The following is a 14,128-nucleotide window of genomic DNA, read 5'->3' as shown; positions in this document are numbered from 1 at the left end:
TATATGGGTTCAGGCGCTGCCTCTATTGGCTTACACATGGAGAAGGAAACAGAAGTCAGCCATGGCCTCAAAAGGCCTATGCCCAGGCTCTATTGTGCTCCTATTGACAGATGGGAGAATTTAAGTGGTGACAAGTGACACTCACATACATATAGTCTCTCGATTTTCTCTGTCCGTCTCTCTCTCCTCTTCCTCTTTGTTTCTCTCTCTGTCTCTCTCCATTTCAGATGTTATCTCCCTTGTCCTACCTTTCTCGCTTCCCATTCTCCATTCTTACTCCATACTTTTCCCTGACACGCACCATTCCTTTCTCTCCTTCTCTCCTCCTCACTTTCTCTCGCACTGCAGAGCTGGTATCAAGAAATAGTTTTTGTAAGCCAGATCACCCATCAGCTCAACAGCTTTTACTGCCTATAACACAAGCACATACATGCGCACACACACATGCGCACACACACACACACACACACACACACACAGACAGGCATATGCACACACAAAGGAAAGTGCTATAAATGAAACACATGATAGCTCCTTTGATAGAGAAGCATGCTCTTACATGTGGGTATTTTGCATGCAATACTTACAGTTATGAATATATGCAATATTTGTGCATTTGTATAATCAGATAATAACGGCATTGCGTTGAATTAAGAATTTTAATTTATAGATGAACCAAGAAATACATTTCACTGAAATGGACACCCAAAGCCTATAATCCGAATTAGTTAAATGTCTGGGGAGTCATGCTGGATCATTTCCTGCTGAGACTTGTTAACAGAGTGCCTCGTTTTTATAGCTTCTATTAAGGCAAAGGGTGGCTATTTTGAGCAATTCATGATTTGGTGACAGTTTTCTTTTTCTTGAATATTTCTTTGATTTGTTTTGCATATTGTTTTGGTCTTCAAAATTGATTTTCCACAGCTTTAAAACTGCCAGCTAATGGAAAAAAATGTTGCACTCAGACCTTTGAGTGGTATTGTAATATAAATTAATCCGTACTGTTCATAAAATGCAGCGAAGGTTATGTATCTTTAAACCGTGGTGTGGCCTTAAAATAGTTGGCATTGACCTCAGTCGAAGGGTCATGCGAAGAGAATTCTAGCGATTCGCTAGCAGTTGCTGCTTGTCTGACTTCCTTTGACAAAGCAGTGACTCCACCGCCTTTACTGATGCTCTGCCTTGTTTGTGCGCTCAGGGATGGCCTCATGCATTTGTCCTTGCTGACAGAGTGCTTGGCACTTTGCCGCTCTGGGTTTCTCGCACGTACATGTCGTCATGTCGGCAGGGACGCATTTGCATACATGAGGCGAGCTTTCTGGGCAAGCCGCTGTGGCTGTGTCATATGTAACTGATCGCTCTCAAAGGAGGTAGCACATAATAATTTGTTTGTGGCACAAGGAAAGCTTGACTGCATGTTAATTTTTAGCACACATAGCCCGCGAGCTCATGTTCATATGGGCCTTTCAGACTTCTATTAAGTACGGCTCCATCAGTGACACAAGCAATGGTGCAGTATGGTGTGGGGGTAAGGAGGGAAGAACTTCCTATACTGGATTTCCATTGGTGCGATTGGTATCATGTGGGCAGGACACAATCTGGCTGTATCTATTGGGCAGTGGGGACATGTTTCAGGCTGTTGGTAAATGTTTCAAGCTCTTTCTGACTCCTGACTGCATCCTCCATCTCCTAATGTCACTAAAGTGAACAATGTATAAATACGCACTGCCATTTGTTTGAAACAGCCTGTTTCGTCTCCCCTGTCAAACTGGTCCATACTGGTCATTTAATTAATTTTTTGTTTGTGTGGTCCAGGATTCATGCAGTGTGGAAGTTGAGAAGTTGGGAGGACTGGTCTGAGGTTCTCATGCCCCAATGATATGTGCATAGGTTAATCCTCTTAGCTGTCCAATGTCCCTCCTCCACCCCCAGCTCTCTAATGGAGATGTGGGAGTCTGGCTGAACCCAGACACAAAGCCTGTCTGCAGTCCACTATTCTTTTATAGGCTGTCACAATGCTCTTCCCTCATCAATAGCTCTGGCCTAAAGAAGATGAGCTAAGGGTAATGAGATGAATGGCTTGTTTTCCTGCCTATAACCTTTTAGCCGAGGTACATGTTCCTAAACAGTCCGCTGAAAGCTGGGGGGTTTGCCTGAGCCACCATCAAGGGCAGACGTCAAGTTTCACTTTGCTGTGTAAGTGGCTGTATAAAGAAAATCTCTCCACAGGAGTTTGGAATCATTCTGAAAACCAAGAGAACATGAAGCAAATGCTTCAGTTTCACAGGCTATTTCTTCATATTGTTTGTTATCCTTTTACCCCCTCAGAAATCTATGCAATGTTACATATATGGTGAGCATACCTTCTCTACATTTTGTGCCCAGCTCAATAGAAAGCACAAATTACATGAAAGGCACAAATTATAACTAATGTGATAAAAAGCATAGGCTAGGTTAATGTAAGTAACAACATAATGGAGGAGTTATTGATGCACAATGCACTCCCATTAGTTACAGAATGACTACAGGTACGCCATGTTGCTTTAGCAGGTAAACACTAAAATCGTTTGTACTGAAAAACTAAACCTAATGTTGTTTAAGTAATGTACCCATATTATGAGGTCATTTGATGCATGGAACCATTCTGGAATATTGGTCGGATAACCAAGAAAGGAATGACTCTATCCTAGTATAACACCAAAAGGTGCAGTAAGTTAGGTCACTGTATCCGAGTTGACAGATGCAACCTTCCTTTAAGAGCCAGCTTCCTCCCAGAGCTTTGAGTGGCAGAAAAGGCAGGCAGTCTTGTGGCGGATATGCAGATCAGGAAGAGGGAGAAAGGAAGACTCCATTTGAATGTTAAGCTCCACTCCTGTGATGGCCAGGGTGATATAAGTGACATGGAGGGGGAAAATGTCTCCTAACATACCCAGTCATTATGCATATGATCCACAGACCTTTTTTTCTTTCTTTCTTTCTTTCTTTTTGATTGAGAGCAGACTAAGTTTGCAGACTAATGTAAGGCTCTCTGGCAAAGCCCCTAACAATCAATAAAAGGCCCGTTTCACGCCCATCAGCTTCACTGACTATTGGGTTTCAGTATCATTTGTGGGCATTTTAAAAAACAAAAGACAAAGTCTACATGACTGTGCAGTTACTTTTGAAAGGCAGTTAGAGGCCATATGTTGCTTTACGTGGCTGTGATTTTATTTTCTGCCATATTTTCAGAATGATGATGCTCTGAACCACTTCCTTGGGCTTTTAGACAAAACTAATTAGAAAAGGGTGAGATTCCTTTAAATAATGAAGGATTTTCTCCCCCCGCACCCCGTTTCTCTGCTCCTCTTACCCAAACAGATCTTTTATTCGTTTCCATAGTAACTAAAAGACTGTCTCAGTGCTGTTGAATGAGGAATCTTCCATGGCTGTGCATGGAAGGCTGGGGGGTAAGTGGGAGGGTGGAGGGGGGTGTTGTAATGTGGTGGAATGGCGCCTCCCAGAGGCTACATGTGTACATGCCAGGGGAATAGCAGCATGACGAACGTGAAATAGAGGTTTGTCTCTGCTGGTGGCTCAGTGGTATCCATGTTGTCTCTGTTTTAAATGATGGAAATTCAGCAGCCCATGTGATTCTTTGTCTTTCTCTGCCTCTGTTTTAACTGTTCTGCTGTGATTCCTTCCCTCTCTCTTTCACCATCTCTCACTCTGTCTATGTGCTCTCTTTCACTCTCTTTCCCTCTCCCTCTCTCTCTCAGTGTGTGCACAGTCACTTGGGCATTCTGCAAGTCTGTCTGTCTGCAAGTAGAGATGAGAGGTGGTGAGGTGGCAGTTACATCTGTGGTCATGAGACCCATGCAGAGGATGAACACATGGGTCACAGTATATCACCCTGCACCCACCTTACACTCACCCTGCACCCACCCTTGCATAAATACAAACACTGCAATTCACACATTCACAGCTGTTTGGCAGCTTTAGAAAGACAGCCTCTTCCTGCAGTGACCCACACTAATGCAAAAGCACACGTTTTGACGCCGCATAATTTGATGGTGTGTGTGGTTCGATTGGATCCATACACGGTGACAGATTGCTACCTCGCATTTGATAATAAAAGGTTGATTGGATACGTAGCCTCTGTCATTTGCTTACCAGAGAACAGATCAATTAACTCAAAACTCCAGGAAAGGCTTGCATATCACACGGGTTTTGTATTAGTCAGTATAGGTTACAATATTGTTTTTTTTTCCCCACAGTTGACGGCTGTTGTTGCTTATATTATTTTAACAATTTTTAAGAAAAAGGAGGGATTTTCACCCAGTCTCATCACATGGCTAAATCTCTTTGGTTATTTCATTGATATTTTCACATTTCCCAAACGCTTTGTGTTATATGAGTGCTCATTAAAAAAGGACACTGACATGTATGACAATCTACTTTGCAACAACTTGAAGTTTGTTGTGTTTGAAGAAGTTTGTTAGTTTCGTTCTCCAAGGTCTACTTAAATTTTAAAAGTGAAACTTAAATTCATTTCATTCTTTATAAATTCAATTCATTCTTTTATTAATGTCAGTGTTCAATCTTGTCATTATGTCAGTGGGAAAAGCCATGTTATTCAATATGTGTGTTTAATATGGATGAGGAAATAGTTTGATGTATCAAGACAAATGATGCAAAGGGACAAAATGTCAAAGTATAATAAGAGGCCCTTGAAACTAATTACAAGAACTTTTGCTTTGTTAAAGCTAGAAAGTTCTTTCATTTAAGCTTACACTTTTGATTATTTATGATGTAAATATAGAAAAATCCAGAAAGCATGTACTTAATGTACTCATCTATACAGAACTTTACAGCACCTTGGAATAACTGTTATGCTTTCAACATCTTTTGAATATTTTAATATTAATTGGTTCACCTCCTACACCTTCAGAAGCACTCTTTGTACACAGCTGATAAATTACTCCCTTCCAAAAGATACCTATAAACTAAGACAGAATTCCTTCCAACCTATCACACATAGGTATATATCTACACTTCCCAGCTACTTTATTAGGAACACCATATTAATACAGGGCAGAAACATCATTTGCTCTCAGAACAGCCGCAATTTTACCACAATGTGTTGGAAACACTCCTCTGAGAATTTGGTAATGTTGACATGGTTGCATCACGTAATTGCTGCAAATTTGTCAGCTACAAATTCATGCTGTGAATATCCCATTCTGCCACATCCCAAAGGTTCTCTATTGGATTCAAATCTTGTGACCAGGGAGGCCACTGAAGTACACTAAACTAAATTGTCATGGTTTAACATGACTTGTGCTTTGTGACATAGCACATTATCATGCTGGACGTAGCCATTATCAGATGGGTGAAATGTGGCCATAAAGGGATCTGCATGGTCAGCAACAATACACAGTTAGGTTGTTGCCTTCAAACAATGCTCAGCTCGCATTAGGGGGTCCAGTGTCTGCCAAGAAAACATTCCCCACACCATTACACCACCAGCAGCATCGTGAACTGCTGACACAAGGCAGGTTGGAAACATGGATTCATGCTCTTTAAGCCAAATTTTGATGCTACCATCTGTATGTCACAGCAGAAATCAAAATTCATGAGACTGGGCAATGGTTTTCCTATCTTCAACTGTCCAGTTTCCCTGAGCCTGTTCCCGTTGTAGCCTTACATTCCTCTTCTTGAATGACTGGAATGGAACTCGATGTGGTCGTCTGCTGTTGCAGCCCATCTGCCTCAAGGATTGACGTGTTATACGTTCTGAGATGCTCACTGCGTTTGTAAAAGCGTGGGTACAAGTTCCTGTCAACTCAAACCAGTCTTCCCATTCTCCTTTGTCTTTACCATTTTTTGTAAACTCTAGGGACTGTTGTGTCATAATACCAGAAGATCAATGGTTTCTGAATTACTCACATTAAACATTAACTTATGCTCTTTAATTGTGTCTTTATGTTATTCATTACATGAATTAGCAGGATTAGGTGATTGCAATGCAGTGGCTAGGGAATGACGGTATGCTTGTGTTTAAATGTTTGTGCTTAAGGGAAAATTTGGGGGAAACCCATGTGTATTTGTCCTCCTATGAATGGAACTTCAGTGTGTGTGTGTGTGTGTGTGTGTGTGTGTCTTCATGTTTCTGTTTAAGTGCCAGATTGTGTGTAGAGAGCATAGGGTGAAGGTGATATGATCAAAGATACAAAAAGGAGTTTGATATGCAGACTAGCAGGAACCTCAGCAGGAACCTCAGCTACATCCCTGACCCCCCACTCCAAGCCCCTCCAAGCCCCCTGCTCATGGAAGCATTGTGAGCAGATGAAGGAGCAGTCCAGTGAGTGCCAGAGCCCAGAGGCTTAGCACAGGCTTCATGTGCTAGGAATCTCAATTAAAGATCATTGCAGCAACGAGCCAAGGGATGAAAGGAGCAAGGCATGCAGAGATCACAGGTGGGGCGGGTAGGCACAGACACCGAAGGGGCGGGGCCAGAGTCCTGGGTCTTGTTAGCATGAACGGCAACAAGAGACTGGGCTGACCACAGATTTATGGTGCAGTAGAGGCAGCTAACTCACAGTACTGTAGCCTTGGAATTTCATAATCAGTGTTATAATAGCCTATGACTTGCTTTTGGTGCACTTCAGAAACGCTGTCATGATGGCTTAACTGTTGGCCATTTTCATCAGCGATGACACAAAACTAATTAAGTGTTAAATCAATGCTAAAGCTAAACAAACAAAGGTAAGTACATTTTCCAGTATGGCATTATTGGCTTGCTTGCTCCAATACATGTGTCAGTCTGTCGGGTATAGACTACATTGATAAATTGTTATTGGTCTGTTCTGTGCCACATCATTAAGAAGAATAGTTAGACCTGTGCTACTCCAAGACTGAACTTGGCAAGAACTTAATCAAGAACTTAACTAAGAGATCTTTAAGTAAATCGTGAGTATTTGAAAATTATTATTAAATGTAAAAAATTGTTATTAAGCTAAAAAATAAACACAACAAAAAGTGCTTATTGTCTTTGCTGAATAGTAGAGTCTAAGTCATCATTGTATTAGTATAAATTTTTTTTTTTTTTTAGTAGGTTGCCTATAAAGTTGTCTCTGTAGAATTTGCATAGAATGTGACATTTACAAACTCTGAACAATATTAGTGTAGAGGATATAGGCAAGCCCAAGGCCTACATGCCTGCACTAAGACAGGCTAAGTGGACATCATGGGTAAATTAGCTTCCTTAATGTCCTACTCGTTTTGCATTTGAATGGTTTTCTGAATATACTAATGGTACTAATTAGGCGTATCTTGGTTCTAGACATCCAAGAGTCTTTAAGTTGACAGAGTAAAAAAAAGAGGTGAAATGGGTTGCGCTATGACATTGAGTGGTGGGTGGCGAGTGCTAACGGCCGTTTGTCTCCTCTCAGCTCCCTGTGGCGGGCAGTACACGGGGTCAGAAGGAGTCGTGCTGTCTCCAAACTATCCATACAATTACACTGCAGCCCAGACCTGCTCCTACTACATCACTGTCTCTGGAGAGTTTGGTGAGTAAACAAAGGCTGCTGAGCTGACTGGACTTTTATTTTGGCATCACATACTGAGTAGTTTCGTTTCATTCACACCAGATGTTGCATCTCTTCGTCGCGTCACGCCAGGTTGAAGAGAAAGCTGGAAACATTTCACCTCGATTGTTAGCCTGTGACATCTTATTTACAACAATAAAAATCTAACGATGACTAAACTGCACTTTTAATTTATTTACAAGTCCTCAAAGGCTCATGTAAGGCCCTTTTATGTTTGTAATCTAGAACACTTAAAGTGAAGCAATGCAAACAATAAAATTAACAAGTGGAGCACTGAAATGTCCCCCATGTCTTCATCATTCTGTGTAGAAAATAAAGCTGTGGCTGTTGAACTTCGCAGACAGCAGACCTGCGGGCACTAGGGAAGTCCCCCAGTATTTACATAAAGGTGGCGGGAGCTGCTTTGGGCTGTTTCTGCAGGGCAAGTTGGGCTGTTTCCACAGGGCAAGGGCAAATATCTAATTAAGGAGGAGATAATAGTGTCATCGACATTGCACAGCGACCCCAGGCTACAGCCCGCCATCTCGGCCAGGTCTCCCGCCAGCTCCTCCAGACAAACACACTCAACTTGCTTGACCTCTAGTGCCCTCACACAATTTTAAATCACCTTATCGCTGGCGATTGGAGGGGATGAGAACAGAGGCCTGCACAGCGTAGACGAGTGCTTTTATTACAGGCTCAATGGTAGTGGTAATGAGAGAAGAACTGGTCATATTGAGAAGAGTGTGTCATATGGTCACTGTAAGGTGTGTTAAGTGTGCCATCTGGAATTTGGTCTCTGTGGCTTTTCTGCTCAAATACTAAATGCATGTGTTGTATGCTAATTTGCATATATTGTTTCAAGTATTGCCATGTATGAGATTGTGTCCCAATACATGTAGTGGACTTTTTTATGTCTGAAAATTTTAAAGGACTTTTAAATGAGTCCCAATATCTGACTGATGCATGGTTTACTCAGTACTCAGATGTGGTTTCTTTTTTGCCTGACCAGTGTAGAAATGTGATCTAAAGAAAGACAGTACAATGGGAAAATGCACATTTCTAAATGGATAGATGATGGATGCATGATGGATGAACCCTTTTATTCACACATAAAACCACCAGCATGAGCGAAAATTTATGGAATGTTTCCGCACTTTATTTAGTTGCTGCCTCACCCTGTAGTGACACGATAGTGACATGCTCAGCCTGTTTCATTTTGTCTCCCCAGTGGTCTTTGGGCAGTTTGCCTACTTTCAGACGGCCATGAACGACTCAGTCGAGCTGTTTGATGGGCCCAATCAGAATGCCCGGCTACTGAGCTCCCTGGCTGGTTCTCATTCTGGTAAGTAATAGCATTGCATTGTTCTCACTGTTTGTTGTCGCTTTGGGTTCCCGTTGAAATTTGCAAATCCTTTGTTGGATGGGAGGACAGAAAGGCCGCTAGCAGGCTCTTGAATGAGCAAGAAAGACAATTAAGTACACGCAATTTAGCGGCAAAGAGTGCCAGAAGCAGGACTCGGTGCCTGCACTCAGGGAGGTAAAGATGGCCCCTGTGGGAGCCCTGCTTTGCATTTGACTCCCTCACCATTCCAACTTCTGAAATTGCAGTACTTTTGGTGCAGTTTCCTATTGAATTCTTAAGAAGTGAGAAGTCAGCAGTCAGCATCTCCTCAGTCAAACTATCCCAAATAATGTGTTTTTATGCCTATTTTTATAATGCTCGATATCAGCTTTAAACCATATCCTGATACTTCATTAATTGTTCACGTTTTCCTACTGAAAGGCTTTTTAAGGCACAGTTTCATGCTTATAATGATGTTGGTATTCATATTAAGGTGAAAGGTAATAAAGCATCTAAAAATAAATCATGTTTAATTCTGCATTCTTCTTAGGATTAATGAAGACTACTGGACATAAACTATGTGTATTTGACTTTTTAACATTTTTTATGGTTTACCATACAACAATATCACATTATAATCCCTCAAGGATGTGCTATAAATTTCCAGTGCTTCTGGCGCTGCCTCAGATGGCCAGAAACCCTGCCATGCCCACCTATTCATGTTAGTGCCATTAACCCTGCACGTTCGCTTTTTTGTGAGGTATTTTTAGACTTCTCTTATTGAGAAGTCTATTAATAGAAACAAAAACCTTGTAAAAACACATCTATGGGACATTTTAGAATCTGCTGACAAAATCTTGTCAGCTGTTTCATTATGACGTACATTTTTACTTACTTAAGCTTTCTGAGGTGGCTTTCCTCCACAGTAGACATCCCAGGTTTTTTCACCAGTGATCAATCAACAGTCTTCTGAGTGTGGCTTCTCCTCTCTCACTTACCCTTTCAGCATGTCCAGAAGGGACACTTTGGTTATTAAGCCATCCGTCTTTTATAGAAGCTCAGCACTGTGGTTTATTACTGCACATTTGCTGCCACATGCAACTCTGGAGAGGGGTGGGAGGAGTCTCGGGGACTTAAACGTGATTATTTGGCATATTTCTGTATTGCAGGTGAGACCTTGCCCTTGGCCACTTCAAACCAGATCATGCTGAGGTTCACTGCCAAGAGCGGACCTTCTGCCAGGGGATTCCATTTTGTTTACCAAGGTAAGACCACTCTCACCTCTCATGAAATAACGTGTTGTCTTAAGGAGGCAGAAAGCTCCACATTAAGTCTTCTTATTTGAAACCATGCCAGTGTCTCATCTAACCATCAGTGGTTATGGGGTCATTGGACTGTTTGACGAGCTCTACACTGCAGCAAGAAAGTCGCGTGGGAGTTTTATTAGCAGCCCTGTGTCATCAGTATGCCTGTGCTTCACTGCCCAGGGGGAGATGGCCCTCACAGTTCAACCGGAAGAGTCACCGGCTGCAATCACAGTGTCATAACCAATACACAATGGAGTCAAATGAACAAAGGGTTGAAATTTGATACAATTTGTAATGCATTTACCTCTAAATGAAGTCGAATGGCATCGCTGGTTCAGAGCGGCGCTCTCCAGGGTGGCAAGGGTCAGCTGCTCGTGCAGGCTATTCCCCCTCCAACATCCCTCGGGTTCTGCTGTCACCCAGGGTACCGTTTTAATTTTGGTCCTATGCCATTTAAATAACTCTTCTGCTGACTGAGATAGCGTACAGTGGCACACGTGAAGCCATTTTTCCCCTCTCCAGTTTAAAGGAAGTAATAAACGAGTCGTGTGAATTACATGCACTCCTAAAACTCTCTTTGTCAGCTGCCTCATAAAAATGGCTGATCTATTAGGGATCTTTCATGGATAGATTCCACCACACACACATTGCAGAAAGTAGCATGCCCTTTTTTATCCTCTCACAATTTTATGGGGCACAGCAAAGGCAAGGGGTAGGGTGCATAAGAAATATTCTCTGACAGTCAGGACAGTTCATTTGGCACATAGAGGCAACAGAAAGAATACGAGGGAGGTGAGTCCGCCTCACCTGCTTCTGCAAATCCACAGGCATCAGACAAAAGTCAAAAGTGAACAGCAGTGGTGTCAAAGACGCCACGTTAAAAACTAATCCAATCCAGCTAGGAACCTCAACCTCATCATGTACAGGACTGCAACCTTACCATGTTTTAAAAGGACATTTTTTACCGGCCACAGTATCTGTGGGCCTGCCAGCTCTCTGGATCTCTCATTACAATAAAACTACTTCAACTGAAAGACATGGAAAATAATATAGGAGACTTGTGCGGATGGGGTGCCACATGGTGCATCTGCTCCATTTTGATTAGAAATCCATTTTTGCCTGTCTAGCTGTTCCACGCACCAGTGATACCCAGTGCAGCTCCATCCCAGAGCCCAGATATGGAAGGCGAATCGGCTCGGAATTCTCTGCCGGCTCCATTGTTCGCTTTGAGTGCAACCCAGGGTACCTCCTCCGGGGATCCAAAGCCATTAAGTGTCACGCTGTTCCCAACGCACTGGCACAATGGAACGACACCATCCCCACCTGCATAGGTAAGCTTTGCCTTGATTTCTCAGAATCAAGTTTTGCTTTGTTTGCACTTGATTCAAAATATGAACAACTAAAGATGCTCATGGAAGGGTGGGAGGGAGGAAAAGGGGTTTGAACTGATAAGATAGTGGGGTGACATTTGTCTTAACACTACCCAGATTTATTGTGCGATTGCCCTTGAACAAAGAACCTAATCTCCATGTGCTCTGAGGGAGTGCAGTATGGCTGACCCTACCCTCTGACCACTTCTGGTGTGTGCAAGAACTCTAATAACTAGGAGGTTTAAGAAATGCTGACTGTTTCTAAAGAAGATGACATTCTTTTTATATTTTTAATGATATTGCCATGATATTACCCCAATTTTCTAACTACCACCTGTCATCTCCTTTATCACACTGCCACCAACACAATGGTTTGAAGGCAAGAAAATGCTTCGTCCATTACCTGTGAAACCAGTCATCATAACTTTCCAGCTGACATTCACTTGGTGTTGCAGGACAGCTAACTAGCTACACAGTTCTGCATACTGCATATATAACCTAACAGACACCCACAAATGTCTTGTATTGCTCTGAACTAACAGAGAGAGGAATTAAGCCATCCTTTCCTTCAAGAGCAATTATACTCTCTTGGACATCTGGTCACAAGACACAAACATCGGTCCCAGCCACAGTAAAAGTTATTGCAGCTTGTGGGAGCACCAAAAGACAAGTTTAGGTCACAAACGTATTAGAATAACTTTTTTTCAGAAACCTTATTTGGCAACATTGGAGGGATTGTTTGAGTTAAGTGTTTGGCTTAAGGACAGACTGGCAGTGTTCACTAGGATCTTGAATGTCACCCTGCTGGACTATATTTCTTGACTTACAGCCTTTCTTATGAGCCAAAGTCCAAAGTCCATAAGACACTTGCCTATAGCCCAGAGCCCTAATCTCTGGACTTTTATTTGGAACCTGCTGCTTCCAGAGTAATGTGATGACTTGATTTTGGGACTCTCTGAACCACTTGATACATTTTTCAGTTACTCTTTCTTTTTAAATATTCTCACCTCTTGAACCCTCCGGGTAAAGATTTGCCCACCGGCATATTCCAGTATCTCATGAAATATGCATCATTCCATATTCGGTTGAATTAATGAACTCAAAAATGCTGCTTCCACGTTCTGCATAGGCTTAAAAACAAAAAGTCAGAGAAAGAGGATTCTTTAAGACTATTTTGCAGTACAACTGCAAAAATGCAAGTGCTTCTAGAAAGACTTGTTTTTTTTTTGTAATTTGTTTTGTTCTTTACTTGGCAAAAATGATGCAAGGTTACAATGTTAGCAGGACATGCAACAGGCATAGTCCACATCATAAGGATACAGTTTTAGTAGGTGATATAGTTTATGCTGCCTCAGGTGTCATACTGAAAATGAGTCTGCATAGTATTGTTCGCTGGGTTGAGACGAGGTGCCCCCACACTGCCTCCAATCGCGTTTCTGCATTTTCCTGCCCCACAGTTCCATGCAGCGGGAACCTGACAGAGAGGCGAGGCACTATCCTCTCTCCCGGCTTCCCCGAGCCCTATGGGAACAGCTTGAACTGCGTGTGGAGAATCACCGTTACCGAAGGAGCTGGGATCCAGGCAAGTGCAAAAAAAAAAAAAAAGAGTCATGGCAGAACTCATTGGAAGCAAAAAGCCACAGCCAACAGCATGGCAAGATGGAGCCCATTTCGTCCAGGAGTCTACCCACCACAAGCAAGCTGAATTACACTAGCTAATTTTAGAGTTGTGAAATAGGCTCGTTGCAGATGGTGGCACAGTAAATAGCATGTGACCATTTTGGGTTCAGTGGCCAAGAATTGAGCTTCAATGGTATCAAATTGATGTGGCAAAAATAAATACGTACAATAGCAATACATAATACCTTATACTGTTGAATATCTAGTATGATCTTAATAAAGAATGTAGACAAATGAAAAATGCTAGCAAAAATCCTTTTGGCTGTAATCCATCATGAGTTTAGATGCCCACATTATGAAATGAGATCAGTAGATTTGATAAATTGCAATAGCTCTCCTTTTGTCTGTCTTCAAAAATAACATGGTTTTCCTGGTTGCCGCACAGATCCAAGTCATGAGCTTTGCCACTGAGCATAACTGGGATTCCTTAGAGATCTACGACGGTGGTGACATGACTGCTCCAAAGCTGGGTAGTTTTTCAGGTGTGTGGATTCTTCATTAAGCCCTTTTTAATGACTTGTTTCAACAGTCCATTAGGCTGACAGGAACGTCACCATTCAAGCACATGGTGGCTCTGCTCCTGTCCACATGGTATCTTCCTTCTGAGCTCATAATTTTTTTTATTTCACAATAAAGCTCATATCCAGTCTCTCCTACCAATTTTAATGCCCTTGATATTGTGGAAGGGCTAGAGTTGGAGTTGGTCCAGGGTCATTTCCGTGCCATCCTTGACACAACAGATGAATATCCTCATTTAAAAGTTGGACAAATAATAGTATCAGTTCTGGAGACCTTTTGGGATCCATTTGGCAGTGAACACTGCTTTGTTTTTGCCCCAGTTAATTACAGCAACAAGATTCC

The 14,128-nt window shown here is 42.2% G+C and overlaps 1 protein-coding gene across 1 annotated transcript in view; it reads left to right on the top strand.

The window, feature by feature from the left end:
* LOC113585753 (CUB and sushi domain-containing protein 1) overlaps positions 1–14,128 on the top strand; it is a 266,455-nt gene that overhangs the window by 211,461 nt on the left and 40,866 nt on the right. Inside the window, exons 31-36 of the mRNA XM_027023454.2 lie at positions 7,431–7,547; positions 8,797–8,910; positions 10,080–10,175; positions 11,345–11,548; positions 13,045–13,169; positions 13,653–13,749. Coding sequence (XP_026879255.2) covers positions 7,431–7,547; positions 8,797–8,910; positions 10,080–10,175; positions 11,345–11,548; positions 13,045–13,169; positions 13,653–13,749 — 753 coding nt within the window. The remainder of the gene's footprint in view (positions 1–7,430; positions 7,548–8,796; positions 8,911–10,079; positions 10,176–11,344; positions 11,549–13,044; positions 13,170–13,652; positions 13,750–14,128) is intronic.

Source organism: Electrophorus electricus, chromosome 11 (assembly GCF_013358815.1).
Source record: "Electrophorus electricus isolate fEleEle1 chromosome 11, fEleEle1.pri, whole genome shotgun sequence".
Lineage (NCBI taxonomy): Eukaryota > Metazoa > Chordata > Actinopteri > Gymnotiformes > Gymnotidae > Electrophorus > Electrophorus electricus.
The sequence above is the reverse complement of the archived record's forward strand: the minus strand, read 5'-3'. Positions and strand labels throughout refer to the sequence as shown.